Source organism: Pterocles gutturalis, unplaced genomic scaffold (genome assembly GCF_000699245.1).
Source record: "Pterocles gutturalis isolate BGI_N339 unplaced genomic scaffold, ASM69924v1 scaffold22427, whole genome shotgun sequence".
In the NCBI taxonomy this organism is placed as follows: Eukaryota; Metazoa; Chordata; class Aves; order Pterocliformes; family Pteroclidae; genus Pterocles; species Pterocles gutturalis.
Window position 1 is genome coordinate 1 of NW_010113387.1, and position 16,709 is coordinate 16,709.

Sequence of the window (16,709 nt, forward strand, 5' to 3'; positions counted from 1 at the left end):
CGGGTATCCCGGCCCATCCGTTAGCCCGGGCCAGCTGTTAGCCCCGGCTCCCGTTTATCCGAGGGTCTGGCGGCTCTGCCCTCATGGGCTCTGCGCCCTCAAAAGTGCATCTTTTTTCGCCATGACCAGAGGGTGAGATTTCCAGTTGTTACCTGCATTTAATCGCCGTATTATAGTTAGGATCTCACCCGTTACCAGTGTCAAACAATAGCTTAGTGTGGTGTAACAACATCAGAGTACCGAGGCGAGCAGCCGCCGTAGTCAAGAGCTGACACCCAGCGTGTCTGTTCCACTGATTTGTGAGCAAAAGACATGGGACAGATGGTATAAGCACCTTAAGAACAAACGTGCCCCAGCCAGGAAATGGTGTGGTAAGGAAAGGAAAATGGTTTTTAGAAAACATAAACAAACTACCACATCTAAAAATAGACCTAATCAACTTTGAGATCATGTTTAAAATGTAGCGATAAATATATGGTGTCACTTAAAGGCAAAGTGAAGGCTACTTAGGTGTTCTCACTTCCCTGGAAGTCTGGACTTAGTCCATAACAGTGAGTTTTACAGAGTTTTTAATGCCTGTTCTGGGCATAGTTACAGCGTCAGTTACTATAATGCCTGATGCTGTTATGTATTATTAACACTAAACCTAAATAGTGTTTGGGATTTATTGCTCTGCTGTAAGTGGAGATAATATTCACAGGAGAAAGCATAGAGCCATTCAGCAATGTACGCTTCATATGTCATCCTTCTGCTTGGTTGCCCTCTCGCCTTTCTCATCCTTTCCCTTCTCAGCCCACTTTCCCTTCCCTCAAAAAGGTGGAGATGTGCCTGTACTTGCAATGGTTCATTTTTTCCCTTTAACTCAAATTACTGGGGGGGGAGGAGGGAGAAATGCAAAGAGTAATTAATCAAAATATTGTTAAGCAAGCCTTATAAATCACAGGCATTCAATGAATTATCATAAAACATTATGGAATGATTCTCTTTTTATAATCGTTATAGACTGTCCCTTACCAAGGATGACAACAGCTCAATAAAGCATCCATCAAAACCAAATTAAATGCAATTTAATGTTTTGTATAATACCCAAGGCTGTGGTCTCGCAGGCACTTAAGCACACGCTTAATTTCCAGACTGTTAGCAGTAAAAGAATTTCCCGGATTGTTAGTAATTAAATTGATGTCTGGGTGTTAACACTTAAGGTTTAAGATTGTGGCCTAAATTTGTGATGTAGTTATGCTGATAAATGTGTATCGCATCTTATTAGTTTCCCAGTGTATTTCAACAACAATGGCAAGACAAGACAGTGAACAAAGAATACTGTTGAATGCCCAAAGGGTGTTCCTAATTGGTCAGTGAATAAAACAACATGTATTTTTCTTGGTAGTTGGTTTTGGTTTTTTTTAAGCTTTCTGAACTTCATTGGCATAGTTGCAGTATGATTATCATGCTTCAGGATAATGCTGCAAGTTGCTTCTTTTAAAATGAAGTGTGGGATTTTTATTTGTGGGTGTTTCAGGTGCTTTAGAAGTGTGTACTTATTTTAGGGTGATGTGTACCCCTTAATAAAGAGACTCATACTGTGTGCAAGTGTGACATTGGAATACCCCATTGTCATTAAGCAGAGCTGTATTTCTTGGCAAGAGTAAGGTTCTTAGGAGACAGTGTATTTAGCTGTGGAAGAAGCTGATGTAATAGAGTTCAGTTACAAATACTATGTGTACAGAGCCTGGGTTCTGAATAATTTTTATAAGATTTAATATCTGACATCAAGATTGGAATCACGGTAGTTAGGTCAGCTAGCTACACTTGAGATGAGACATGAAAAAATGTTTCAATAAAATAGTTCAAAGTTCTGTCAAGCCTGTTTTCCATCACTGATAACAGGAAGGATGTGTTTTGTAGAATGAATTTTCATAAAAAGACATATTGCCCAATCTGTATTGCATAGCTTAGACTCTTTTGGCAACAGCTGAAAGCTGTGGAAGTTGCAAAAATCTTAACTTCAGAAGTTTGAATAAAGACATTTTAGAGGTAAAGTTGTCAAAGTGTCATTCCTGACAGTAATTTAACTATAATTAACGTGAAGATTACTTCAGACATGGCAGTAGTGAAAAGAGACTGGTCTGTAGGATGCAGATTGCTTGAGCCAGTGGGTTCCCACATGATTCAAATTTCTGAAATCCAGAATGCCTGCTGCATATGAAGGACTTGTCAAAAGAAAAACAACACATGTTGTCTAATGGCTAGTTTAATATTTTTTCTTTAGACAGATACATCTCCAAAGATAGATGTCTTTGAATGCACGTTACTCCAGTGACCTGATCAAAGCTATTTCATTTCTTGGAAAAAAATATGGTTCCATACATATCCTGAAATATTCACTTAAGCACAAAATCTTTAGAGTTTGTTACTTTGACAAGCATTCAGCTGGGTAACACGTGGCACTTTGTTGGCAGGTCTGCAATTTGACTGTTAAGTAGGTATTAAGTTTTAATTACGTTGGCCAGATTCCATTGTGCACGGTTTTATTCTGCCATGTGAAGTTTTGTTTATCTTTGCATTGTGATTAATAGCACTTGCCTAGCACCTTAGTGCTGTGTCCTCTGCTCTAGAAATGTTAATGCATATAAATACTGCTCTTGAATAGAGTCAGGAATAGAGAAAACAGTTCTTAGGCAGTTCTTGGGGAATGTCTCACAGCAAATTGATGGCTGAGGTGGCATCAATGCCATTAATGGTCCTACTTTCCTTGTTGACTTTTTTTCCTCTTGAATCACTGTATTCAAGCTTTGAGATTCTCTTGATGAAGGATGTCTTATCAGTATTAACTCTTGTAGCCTACAGTTGTGTCGTGTCTTGATTTGGGCTCTGCTGGAAGTAAAATGTGCAACAGCTGCATTGCTGCTTCCTGTGCTACAGCTTTGTATGAATGAGTATGGAAAGGATCTTCAGAAATGACAATGCAGTGGTTTTCCAATAACACATTTTAATCCAGCTTGTCTGTTTGTCTTTATTTTCTCATAAATTCTAGTAAAGCTGAATGGGGTAATAACAAAGGAGAATGGCTAAATAACTTACTTGAAAGCGAGTGGTATCAGGTGATAGAGAAGGAAGAAACAAATATTGGGGGGGTGGGGATGCAGAAAAATAGGAAATAAAAGTAGCAGCCCCACTTGTCATTAAAATAAGGATCACTGTCTTTTGAAAATCTGAGTTACATTTTTGGAGATGGGAAGGGAAAAAGTCAAAACAAGTGGCTTAGAGTTAGAAGAGGACTGAAGCTGGTGTGTTTTGGCTTCAAAGGACATTGCTCCTTTGACATGTGTTTTAGAACTCTGTATGTTTTGCTCAAAAAATTAGTAATGGCTGAAAAGAAAGAAGGAAGAAAACAAGTACTTCTGTTTTCATAGGATAGGTATAGAACAAAAAAAACCCTGTTAATTTTTTTCTGTAAAGAAAAGTTAATGTCTTGTGGCTAGCACACAGCCATGGTAATGTAGAAGAACTGGTTTCTCTGCATGGCTCTGCCACAGTTTCTTTTAAGAGACCTCAGGCAATCCATGTACTGGCCATCAGTGCAGGAGTTAGACAATTTTATGTTTATTAGTTATGGAAGGAAATACAGATAGAGTCCTAAAAGCAAGTCCTAAGACCCTAACATGTTTTCCCCCCTACCCAGTCCCACGCAGTGATCTATTGAGTTACGCTAATCTGTGTGCTTTTTCTCTGTCCTACTGCACCTTGATTTATTTAGGCAAAGTATAAATGTTTCAGAAGTACCCACTCTCCTGCCACAGAACATCTTGTCATCTAAGGTTCTGAGAGTCAAAAGGGAAAAGGATAATCTTGCAGTTCAGCCTGAGCTTTGATGTGCTCAGAGCATCTTCAGAGAAGATAACACTAATGCAGTTGTAGTGTCCTTATAATATGAGGAGAGGTATGAGGAATAGAACATGGGTTGACATAGTGTCATTTTTGATGGAGCCTCTTGGCTTGAGAAAGGCTGCACATAACAAATGGGCTTAAATTTCTTCTTTTCCATATCTGAAAACTGTATAGACTATTAGGCTGTGGAAATCTTCTGTGAGGGATGGTGTTCTGAAAAATCTAAGTTCTCAGATACAGGAACAAAGAAATAAACTACATATTCATTTTATTGAAATAAACAGAGGAACATAAATCCTTGTAATGTCTTTGTCTGCACATGAAATAACTTGTTAGTGATAGTCATCATTTACTCAGTTCTGGTTTTCCAGAAACCGTGTTTACATTACAATGTTGTGGAAGGAAATCATCCTGTCTTGGGTCGTGGCTGTCTTCTCACAACTGTGATGCAAAGGGGGAAAAAAATGAATGACAGACAAATATGGTCTGGTCTTTTGATATAAGGAGTAAGAGAACCTGAATAAGTCATACTTAGGTAGACATGAGAGGGAGAAGGAAGCTCATGGACACACTAGTTTTAGTAGCTCAGTTCAGATGTTTGTATTTTTAATGTGTACAGGCCTCTCTGCTGCTGCAGTCCCAGTTGCAGGTTGAATTAACTGGGAACTATACCAGTGTATTGAAGGAAGTTCAGAGTGCATTGTGCTGTACGTTGATTTGGGAGATAATGGTAAGAAGTGCATTTCATTAGGGTTTTCCTTTCACTTCAGTGGGTCTGGAAGGTCCTTGGGTTTGAAAATCTCAGCATCATTTTATGAATTCATAGAGGGCAGAATTTTGATAGGAATGCTTAAGAATTATTCTTAAAAAATTTACAATATTAGTGCATTTCTAGTAAGTAGGTAGGCTGAGCACTGCTTTTCCTGTCTTGATGTAGATGGAGTTCTTCTGTCTAGATAAATAAGAAATTGGGTTTGATTTTTTTATTTTTAATGGCATTCTTGGAGTTTGTAAATTATCAGAGGTCATAAATCTCTGAATTTAACCTGCTGTCTAGTGACAACGTGCATTTTTCAATATATAAAATTGAAGTAGATGCAAGGTTCTGAAACATAATCTAGAGCAGAAGCTTTTGGGAGCTTGACACCATCCTATTTTTTATTAATTGAAAACAGTTTAGCCATAGAATTTTAATTAAGAAGACATTTTACAGCATTCCAGAAATATATTGCCTGAGATGTTTCTTGAATCTGTCTTTCCTATGAAAGCAAACTTTAAATATCAGAAAGTTTTCATATGCTTTTTAAGGCTGTGTCGTCTGTTTTAAAGCTTTATAATTTATTGAGAACTAACCCTTGATTCATTTGTATAATCTTTTTCTAAATGTATAAGGAGGCTTAAAATGCCTGGAGTTTGGCTATTTTTACAACTGAACATAAAGATCAGTTGAACTACATCTGTGAAAACTTGTGCCTAGGATACTGAAATTTTCAGTGCTTTTGTTAATTTCACTTTATGATGAAATGTAATAATATCTTGTCAGTCATCTGTTTTAATATTTTAACAGAAGTCTGGCTCTGCAAATAAAGAGATGAAAATGGGATGAAAATTTGGGATTAAATTGCAGGGGAAACTTCCTCAGAATGAGCTCAGGTAAACTGTGGCAGTCTTTCTCACAGGGAAATACCCACAGAAAAGGACAAAGCAAAAGACAGTAAGGAGCAATCTAAAAAAAAATCTCCTGGTGCCAGGCACTGCCTGTATAGCACATCATATGACTGATCAGGATCCTAAATATTTCAGGAAGACAAAAAATCCTAGTAGAAAAACTAACATCGATGTAAATATCTGTAGCTTCTCCGACTGTTTTATGGTCTGTGCTGTCAAGAAGAACATTTGGCCTGTGAGTTGTTGTTCTAAGTTTAATTTACTGGTAGGAAATATTAGAAAAGCATTATTTTGAAACTTGATTGCTGCATGTAGTCATCACTCTCTGTGGTACCTTAGCGCGTGTGCCATACAATAACGATGGGGCACATTCACTCATTTTCTTTAAATGAATTGTAGCTCATTTTATTGCTATTAAATCAAATCTCTATTGGTACCAAATTTAGGAATATCATCAGTGATTTACAATTACTGGTACAATTGTACCATATAAGGGGACATCAAACCACAGCATATCATTTATGTCCATACATGCACTGTCAGTTAGTAAATAGTTTTCCATGAGTGATACAGGTTCTTAAAATTCCGGGGCGGGGAAGGACTGAACATGGAGAAAGAATTTTTTGATCTATATGAGGGCTGTTAGCATCATCTGGCTTAATTTAAGCACGTTTTAAATTAAAAACTGTCTAACTGGTGAGTATGAGAGCATATTTCTGCATACATATAGAGAATTTAGGCTTTAAAAAATGTCAGTAATCTCAGAACTAACAGAGGGCTTTTGGTCACTTGGATTTCTTATATCTATAGTATTCTTTTTAAAATTGTCCTCAGATAAGAAAAGCAACAATCCCATCTAGAAGGATAATTCATTAACTAGTTGATTTTGAAAGTTAGCTGTGCAAACTGTTGAAAATTAACAGCTCTCACCATCTGAAGTTTTTATTCTGGTGTAACAACATCTATTTGACCTTGCATTTCCATTTAATGTGCTTCTTGCAGTATTATGATTATACATCTTAAAAGCTGCAGTGGAGGTTGTATATGTTTATTGACCTTTAAAAACATAGTCTTGAAATAGAATCTTTGAATTCTATGTATTCCTGTAAATCACTGGTCTGTTCTGTGGCTTCTGTAATCTATTTCTTTGGCCAGTATGAGAAGAACAGGTACAGAGGAGGTACTGGCAGTCTGAAAAGATGTCCAAGTGTTTCTCTGTTATTGATCAGTGAGTAGCAGGAAGATTTGGAAAATCAAGCCTTACTGATGAACAGCACTCTTACAGAAAGGAATTTTTGAGGAAGTTCACATGAGTCAGTGTAATATGCCAAATGTTTGTTTCAGAAACATTTTTGTGAAGCAGGAACAAGAGAAAGGTTTTCCTTTTCTGCTTACAAATATTAGGTCTTAATCTTACATAATTGAAAATGCCCATCTCCATCCTTCTGTCTTACAAATCTTTGAATTCTGCTGCCTCTCTGCAAGTTGGTAAATGTACAGAATTTACAAATGTGTTCAGACTAAGGACTCCTTTTTCCTAAAACATCTGTTTTGACATTTGTGTACTTCATCATGCTGTACTTCATACTGGCATTCCTAGTCTCTAGGTTGGAAGAATCTCCTTGATAGTACTCTGAAGTTTCAGTCATTTTGTAGTCTTGTAGTAGTAGTGAAATTTTCTAGCCAAATCTTTCAACTTCTTTTCAACATGGTTTTCTCCTCTTTCACATGAAATTCAAGATGCATTGTATTCTGTCAATATGCTTGTGTTGCTGTCATTTCACACATGCTCATTCCTCACTCTGTTGTTTTTCTTTGCTCTCAAGCTTCACAACTGTTTTTATCCAAGCTTGCACGCCTTAACCAGCTTTCCGTGTGCCCACTGCTTTACTCTTAGTTCCTCCTTTAGTTTGCTCTTTTTACAGAACTGTTAAAGGAGTTTGTAAAGGAATGCTTTTTTGCTTTAGACAGAAAGTTCTTGGGAAAAATGACAACCTATTTTCACATCTTTTACATTTTATTTGATATTTGTATATTGTGGTAAAATAATGAAGACTTTGCAATATCTGATTTTTGAGTGTCTTTCCCATGTGTTTAAAACTGTATTAATTTTGCACTTTTACTATTGTAGGAGGTCGGTGAGCCATTCAAAGAGGAGAAGGCTGTTGCTAAATACTTACGTTTCAACTGTCCAACAAAATCCACCAACATGATGGGCCACCGAGTTGATTATTTTATTGGTAGGGTTACTTTTAACTAGAGAATAAAACTTTCTTTTTCTCACATTGTACTGGAGGGGGGGCTGTTTTGTTTTTTATTATTAGTGCTTTATCTAATAAGTACTGATCTTACAGTTTGCTTTTGAAAACTTACCTAGGCATTAGTTAGCCATAAAATTAATCTTATCAGCCTGACGTAAACACAGTAAACTTTTCACTCTTTGATTTGAAGGTGTATAATTGTCAAGACTGGTGTATTTCAGAAGAGTGGCTAGTCTTTAAATATTTAAAGAGAGAATGTGGAACATCACCAGAACTGACTGACTGGCTGGTGTGGTTCAAGGAGTATAGACTAACTGTTAAAATACCTGTCATTAATTTAAATGCATTTTTAATTCCATTTTTCTCTCTAGCCTCAAAAGCTGTGGATTGCCTCCTGGATTCTAAATGGGCAAAAGCAAAGAAAGGAGAAGAAGCTTTATTTACAACCCGAGAGTCTGTAGTTGATTACTGCAACAGGTATGACCTAGCCTAATTCATCAGTTTTATTAACGAGTGTAGTTGTCAAGGTGTCTTAGTTACTTAGGAACCAGTTTCATTTGGGCTTTGTGCATTCTAAAATATTTGTGGTTGTATGTAAAAATAATGATTGTATTTGTATTACTGTGTTTGAGGGTGGAAAGAATGTAGTTTTATCATCTTTGTTCTCAAAACACTCTCATTCTTTCATTACACTGCTTGGGGGCAGCAAGATGAACAACATTATTTTCCTAACTTGTGTAGTTATTTTAAGTTAGTAGGGTCAGAGCTATCAAATCTCTCCTTCCCATGCACCTAGTCTGCCATCATGGCAGAAGCTGGACTTTGAGGTTCAATTTACGCCTCTCAAATGGTATGTCCCTGCTGCTTAGTGTACTCGTTTTGTTTAGATGAATAGCGTATTCTGACTACACCTCATTTGCGGCAGACGCATAGGGTTAAGGGGACTGTCTACACTTGGAGAGCTCTGTGAAAGCTACTTAGAAGTGAAGAATATGGCTAATATTTAGTCTTTTTTTTTTTCTGGCCATCCAGCAAGGTGAGATTCTTCCCCCCAGTTCCAGGGCTGAGGGAGGGCTGACCCTGTGTTTGAACTTTAATCCTTTTGCTGATTTCTTCAAGGAAGTTTAGGAAAAAAGCATTATTTTAATGCGAGCAGAAAAATAATCCCTTCCAGAGTCTTTGGACTGAGGTAGGAGTCTGTGTGTTTGTTCTTCAGTTACTAGAATATCAGATGAAATGACAGTTGGTTGAGTCCTTCAGCTGCAGCAGTGTAAAGAATGCCAGTGTAGTGCACAAAGAAAATCAGTTCAACCCTCTGTTCTCTGGCAGTGACTTCTATCACCAGTATCATTTCGTGCCCTGATGATCCGTTTGGCACCATACCACGTCTGCAGTGTGGTTTCTCTTGCTCGCTTCTATATTGCTAATAATGCTGAGGCCACCTTTAGTCACTGAGGCTGTTTTCAGACTTTTAAACATTAGCACTGTCTACTTCCTTTGCCTTTTGGAAGGGATGGAGGACTATCTCGATATAAAACTAGTCCCTTCAGTAGAAAAGGCTGCTTAGGCTCTTGTTCATAGTAAAAACAAGTACCTTAACTCTCTTTGTGTGGCTATTGCTTGTTTTACCTGCCCTATCAAATAAACGACAAATATCAGATCCTGTTCCTTCATTCTGTGTCAATTGCATTGAACAGTTGCATATTTAAAACAAGTTACTAACTGTATTCATGATGCTGCTCCAGTATGTAAGGTCTCCTGGTACACCTACATATTGATCTAAATTCAGTAAGTTTTCTCTTGAGGAGCTTTGTCACCAATAAGCTATATCAATAATGCTTGTTCAGCAGATCTATGGAGGGTTAACAAGTCGGGAATCAGCGAGCAATCCAGACTTCATTAGTTATGTCAAGGTCTATCGTGCTTCAGGACCTGGCTGTTGGCCTTACTGACACCATGGCTCCATGCTCTGAGCAGCAGGTCTTGCACAGTCCCATCTTTTATATTCCATCAGAGACAGAGGTGGCTCCTGCAGGTGAAGAGCTGTTCTGCAGGCCAGACCTGTCCTGTGGGCTGCTCGATACCTGAGCCCCCTGAACTTCCAGCTGTAGAGAAAAGTAATTTCTCCCAAGCAAGTGATTTTCTGTTGCTAGAAAGAGAATCCATGTCAACAACTGTCTGAAGGAAAGTTGTTTTTTATACCTGAAACAACTTTGCTTGATAGTCAACGTGACTTGATAGTCAGTTTAATTGGTAGAATGACTTCTCTCTCTTTAGCGAGTTCTCCTAATTCAACAAGCAGTCCAGCATAAGAATTTGGTCTGCAGCAAGAGCTGAAAGAAGCCAAGGACAAATCAAAGCGATTTGGAGCATAGGACCAGGTTTTTTGGTGTGAATGAGTGTTGGATTTCACACCCTGCTGCTTCCTCTCAGTCTGAAGAGCAGTATTCAGTACTGCTCTTCCCATTCTGAATTTGGCTATGATCCTTTCAAGGACATTACTTGTTGGTGACAACCTTAGGACTACCAAGTACTACTTCCTCCTGCCCCGCTGTCTGTAGATATACTTGCTATAAGGTATGTTTGTAGCTGGCATGAATGGAATGCTTGCAGTATGTACTGCAGTCCCAACAAGGTGATTTTATTCATTGTGCACCTCTTACCAAGGAACTTGAAAAGCCAAACGTACGCTTTCTTATTTTTGTTATGAAATACATTGACATGAACTTGAAAATAATATTGGTTGGAGTTGCATTAATGGGAAAGATAATTAAATTGGCCTGGTGGCTTCCTACTAATTTTGTATTCATTTATGTCTGTGTGAAATGCTGCCACAGAAAAGTATGGGTTTTAACCAGGTTTGAACAGATGAACAAAAAAGCAAAGCAAGAGGTGAGACATCGGCTAATTAGGTCTGGTGTAGTTATTTGCAAACAGAATGGATGATGGTGACCTCTGTCTTTCAGGCATGCTATTCCTTATGTTATTAGATAGATAATCTGGAATGATATCTAATAACATAATTGAGTGTAAAAGTTATCATCACAGCCACACTTAAATGTACTGTTTAACTTTTTTCATTTTAAGACTCCTGAAAAAACAGTTCTTTCATCGAGCATTAAAAGTGATGAAAATGAAACCTGACAAGGATACAAAGAAAGAAAAGGAAAAAGGAAAGGCTGAGAGTGGGAAAGAAGAGGAGAAAAAGAGCAAGAAAGAAAGTGGCAAAGATGAAAAAACTAAGAAGGAGAAAGAAAAGGAGAAGAAAAAGGATGGTGAAAAAGAGGAGTGTAAGAAGGTAAGTACTATCTGGAAGAGAAGAGACAAACTTGTAAGAGAGAATACATTAACTGATTGTTACGATTACATTGCCTTAAAAATATGGTTGGTTATTCTAGAATCTGATGTACGGTTTTTGCCTGTTTTTATCTCTAAAATATGCTGCTGCTTTTTTTTATTTCATTTTTTAAACTTTGGAGTTGTTCTGATTTTTATCTAGATCAAAAAAGCAGATTCAGGTGGGCCTTTGTGTACCTCATTGTCGTCTAACGTGGACTGAGTTAATCAAAAACTACTTCTCTTCAGCTGCAGCAGGCAACGGCGCTTTGTACAAGTGTACGTTAGCAGAGAATGACACATATGGTGTGACCTAACATCTCGGTGCAGCTGCACATGTGAAACAAAAACAGTTTTGCAATGTTTGGTAATAAGAATGTTTGGAATGTAGTATTTGATACTTGGTGCTTGTAAACAGCTCTGCAATAGAGGGCTGTTCTTGGGAATGACAGCTCTATTCCTAATCTGCCTAATGCCTCATTTTCACAGACTTCTGGTTTACTTTCTTTAAACTTCAAACTATTATTACTGTACAAGTTTTCATGGTTTTTTTCATGTTTTCATTCCTGATTTATTTCATTAGCAGAACAGAATTCCTAAATTAAAATGTTAGGAATCTGCAGGAGAAACTTGATGAGGGAATGTGGTCTTTCTTCTATATACAGTGGTATGAATCCAGTGAGAGTTGGTAGCAGAGTGCTCGAGTTATTCCTATCCAGCCACTCCTAAGTGAAATAATGGCACATTTAGTGAGAGGTGTAGTCTACGTGTACAAAGGTCTTGATCTCAGAAGAAAGCTACATAGCTAATAAAAGAATTACAAAGAGAACAATTCTGCTGTCAGTCTAAACACAGAAGGCAGTATGAGATTACCTAACTCTTGAGGTACTTTTTAAAATGCTGATTATGAAAGTCATGAACTCCTCAGTTCCCTGTCATGTGGAGAGTTACATTATTAAGTGTAATGTTAATTTTTAAAACTAATCATTATTATTGAAGTGGTATTTTAGTGAATTATATAAGCCAGTGGATAGTAACTTGAACAGCAACACAGGACAAAAATTAGAAAGTTAATTTCAAGCAAATAAATAAGCAAAGAAGTATGCAAAGAGAAGGAAACAGGAGACAGGGAAGAGGAAGCACGAGATCCAGAAAGAGATTGAGGAGGACAGAATAAACAGGCAGAAACTAATTCTGAAAGGATGCTCATATGGTAAATACAGCACTAAGGTACGAAATAATTCTATTAAACTTAGTGATTATGAAGCGTTGTATCCTGTTCTTGATCTTTGTGCAGACTTATCAGTGGAGCTTTGCTATGCATTTGGAGACACAACGTAGTCCTGAAGTCACTGTCTAGTCCTTGGACAATAACTAAAAGCAAAACTTCTCTTTCCCCACAATTTTCCTTTTATTTTTGAGGTACCCAGTCAGTAATTAATGAGAACAGAAGGAAGTAAAGCATCTTTACTTAAGATCACATTCATACTTTTTTTTAAGTTTGTGGAAAGTTATCAGACTCAATATATTAAAATACTAGAAATTAAAATTCACATTTTTTTTTAAAATGTATGTAATTTATGTTTGTCCTCAGGATGAGACCCCAGGAACACCCAAGAAAAAGGAAACTAAGAGGAAATTTAAACTTGAGCCACATGAAGACCAAGTTTTCTTGGATGGAAATGAGGTAAGATTTATGGGTACTTTCTAACTTCCAGTGTCAACGCACTGTTGTCAAATAATAGGTTAATTTACTGGATTTCTGCAAACTCTTTACCTTGAAAGAAAAATTAATGGCATTGTGATGGCTGATCTTGAAACATTGGATTTGTAGATATTTGCAAGGAGGTCAGAGGGAGCTAAACATAGGACAGTAACTTAAAAAATCTAAAAGAAAACTTAATTGCCAGTTTATGTATTAGTGGCCATGAGGTGAAGTGTTTGTTCTCAGGGTATCAGGGGTGTTGGAGCTGGCTGCCCAGAGCGGTTCTGCAGCCCCTGTGCTCAGAGGCTTTCAGACTGGACTGCGTAAAGCCGAGAGTAACCTGGGCAGGCCTGACAGCAGGCCCTGCTTTGAAGAGAAGGGTGGGCTAGAGACCTCCTGAGGTCCCTTCCAACCTAAACTGTCCTGTGGCCATTGTCATGCTGAACTATTTCTAAACAAAAGACAAGCCTTTCAGAACATGATGTCCAATCACAGGAGCACAAGTCAAAACTATCTGCCATCCAGAGGCTGCCTGAATTTGTGATCTGAGCAGAGAGGTGACACGTGGGTATTCCTGAATTCTCATCCTGGCTTTACCACTGGAATTGTGGTCTTAAATACTTCTCTGTACTTTGCTTTCCTGGAAGACAAAGAATTTAATTCTTCTAACAGCTCTGTAATGTACACAGGAATATTTGTGCTTTTGAGATTTGGGATGACTAGTACATCTTTACTTCAGCAAAATTATACTGTGCTCCGTGTCGATGCTGTGTGTCACTGGACTGGAATCTCCCCTAAGATTCTTGTATACCTTTGGTTATAAAACATACATGGCAGTAAACGCTGTAAATAAATCCCTTGTGTGGAAAATGTTTATTTTACCCCTTTTTCGGTCAGTTCTATTACAATCTGCCTTGCTCTGTTTCATCCCACCTCATACAGAATCACACCTACCGCTGACCCTCCCTATTGTCTCTTACATGGAGTACCCAGAGTGGCACGTAGCATTCAAAATGAGGGTGCAGTACTGGATTTGCAGTATAACAGTACTTTGTGTCTTAACATTGTTTACTTTTTTGTTTATTAATAAGCTACAATTTTTTCAAGAACTGTGACTCTTAATATCTTTCTTAAGTAGTAGCTAATTTAGAGCCAATCCTTGTATATTTACATTAGGGCTGTTTATTCCTTTTCTTTGTTATTTTGCACTTACAAACACTGAGTATTACACACCATCATACTGCTCCGTCACCGGTCATAATATTCAGTTTGTTTGGGCTCACAGAACTGGCAGCAGAGCTACACCTGCATATAGTCAAATGTAACACCTTGTGAGAAGCAGAATATTAAATAATTTTTGCATCACACTGAAAAAACATATTACTGCCTCTAAGGCATCCTCCTGGTAGTTCATATCAACACATCTGCTATAAAGCTTGCTGGTTTCTAGTAATCAGCTTCTTTTCAGTTAACAATAGCTAAGATTCCAACTGTTCCATTTGGTAAGAAAAAAAATCCTACTTTTCTAGTTCAGAAAGTTCTGCACTTTACCAAGAAGCTTCTTTTTTTTTTCTTTTTTTTTTTCTTTTTTTTTTTTGTAAGGCCGAGCAAATCTGATTCAAATGGATCCACAGTTCTCGCGCAATTATTTGGTGGAGCAGTGCAACTGTAGCCATTTAGATAACAGTGCGCTGTGGAATAGAGGGTGCAATTATACTTATCTGAGCCATCAAATGGGACTTAAGCTAAACTGAGCATTTCAGCTGGTTGCTTTGTTCCATATGTTCAGTCTGGTTTTTTTCTCTTAAGGGAATTTCTTTACAGCTACAAGTATTCTGTTTCCCCTTGGTGGACTTGAGAAATTTTTTCTTTACAAAAGTTTTTTGGCTTCATGCTGAACAGCATTAATGAATAAAGAAAGATAACAACAGACTTTGTTTCAGTGTTATTTCTGAATCTTTCATTTCCCCATCAGTTTTACTGTCTGATTGTTTTCCCCAAGATCTTATGTCCCCTGTAAGTTATTCTGGGGACAGCTTCTTTCATGCAATAATTCCTTGAGAGATCCAGTCTGAGATTTCCATTGTTTTTCTTACACAGTGTGGAAACTCCTTCCCTTCCTTCTCCTCCCAGATGGAAGCCTCTAGCACAGCCAGAGCCCTGCCCAGCTCTGTGTTGTGTCCTTCCTCAGCAGCATGGTGTCCTCGGGCCTCCTGCCATGAGGTTGAGATTGTAATCAGTCCGTGGCTGAGGCAGTCAGTGTGGGCACGCAGGCATGCAGCTCCTTGGCTGTGTCTCCTTTTGCACCTTTCACTGGCAGAAACCTGTTTCAAGTCTTGTTCAAAGTATAGCCCTGCCTATGACCCGCAACCCCTTGCTCTCATACAAGACTGACCGCAGGGCCGTCGATTCAGCACCGACTATTCTAGCATGGCTGTAAGCATTTGGATGAAGGAATACATGAAATGCTAGATCAGAGAACTTGTTTTCCAAGCATAAACTTGATTATTTCTGTTGTAGGTCTATGTGTGGATCTATGACCCTGTTCACTTTAAAACTTTTGCCATGGGACTTGTACTTGGTAAGTAAGAGTCGATATTAGTGAGCACGTCGTAAAAGTAGGCACAGTATCAACAGGCCCATCTGTTCTTGGGGAGGTTTGTATTTTTTCTGGACAAAGGTTTTTGCACTTCAGTTTCAGCATGATTTGATACCAATTGTATTGTATGAATTTTGATCTCAGGATGGAGGAGGTACACGTTTAAAACAAACAAAACCTGAAACATGCTTTAGCAAATGTCTAAACTTGCACAAGTTTGCAAGCTGTTTATTTCTGTTATATAAAAATGTGAAAGATGTTAAAGGAATTATTTTAAACTATGAATGATATTTTTCTGACCCTAGAATTTGTATTTGTGTAAGAAATATCCAATCAGTTAATTTTTTTTTTAATTTAAATTAGTATTGATGTTAATTGAGACCAGTGAGCTAACAGATCATTGTAGTGCTGGTCTAACACCCTTGACCTGTAGCTTCCGGCTTCCAGCTTCCTTGCCCTGAGAGAACATCTTTTCCTGAGAATCCATGTCATCCTTTGGGGCCCTGTTCAGGCCTTTGGCCAATACTTAGGGCCACCATGATCTCCACGGAGCTCCCTGTGCTTGTGTCCTGCTGCAGTGGTTAAAGGCAGCTCCCTGCTCACCTCCTTGTTTGTGCCCTCTGCCAGAGGTGCTCTCTTTGCTCTGTTGACAAAGCACTGCCACTCAGAGTTGCTGAACATGGTGTCTGTCTACCTGGTATGAGAACAGGCGCAGTGGGACTAGACAAGGTTTCAGTCCAGGCCTAAAATGCTATCAGTAACTCATATTATGTTAAGCCAATACCTTGAATAGATGGTAAGCCTAGAACCTTTAGATACACACCAGGAAACACTAATCGTGCTTCTCATGCTTTTCTTCTTATCTTTCTATTTAGTGATTGCTGTTATAGCTGCAACTCTGTTCCCACTCTGGCCAGCAGAAATGCGTGTTGGTGTTTATTACCTCAGTGTAGGCGCGGGCTGTTTTGTCGCCAGTATTCTTCTTCTTGCCGTTGGTAAGTGTCATTTTAGTGAGGTCTGAAAGGGCGCAGATACAGTCTACTTCTTAAACGTGGTCTGAGATGTGTGGCTGCCTCACTTGGGAGTTGTTGGCAATAGCCGGACTGGTTCCGTGTCTGTATTTCCCTTGTGGCCACTGGGTGTCAGAGTTGTGCCACAGAATGAAAGAAGGTGCAAACTGTGGCATTTCTTTGTGTTTCCTGTATAGTGGAGACTAGTTTACAGCCTCCATTTCAAGGGGGGAAAAAAAAAG

At 38.3% G+C, this 16,709-nt stretch overlaps 1 protein-coding gene across 1 annotated transcript in view; it reads left to right on the forward strand.

The window, feature by feature from the left end:
* The first annotated feature begins 3,365 nt into the window (after positions 1 to 3,365).
* The window catches only part of SEC62 (SEC62 homolog (S. cerevisiae)), a 15,304-nt gene continuing 1,960 nt past the window's right edge, over positions 3,366 to 16,709 (forward strand). The window contains exons 1-8 of the mRNA XM_010074485.1: positions 3,366 to 3,395; positions 4,532 to 4,537; positions 7,688 to 7,796; positions 8,189 to 8,294; positions 10,905 to 11,115; positions 12,748 to 12,840; positions 15,379 to 15,439; positions 16,333 to 16,452. Coding sequence (XP_010072787.1) covers positions 3,366 to 3,395; positions 4,532 to 4,537; positions 7,688 to 7,796; positions 8,189 to 8,294; positions 10,905 to 11,115; positions 12,748 to 12,840; positions 15,379 to 15,439; positions 16,333 to 16,452 — 736 coding nt within the window. The remainder of the gene's footprint in view (positions 3,396 to 4,531; positions 4,538 to 7,687; positions 7,797 to 8,188; positions 8,295 to 10,904; positions 11,116 to 12,747; positions 12,841 to 15,378; positions 15,440 to 16,332; positions 16,453 to 16,709) is intronic.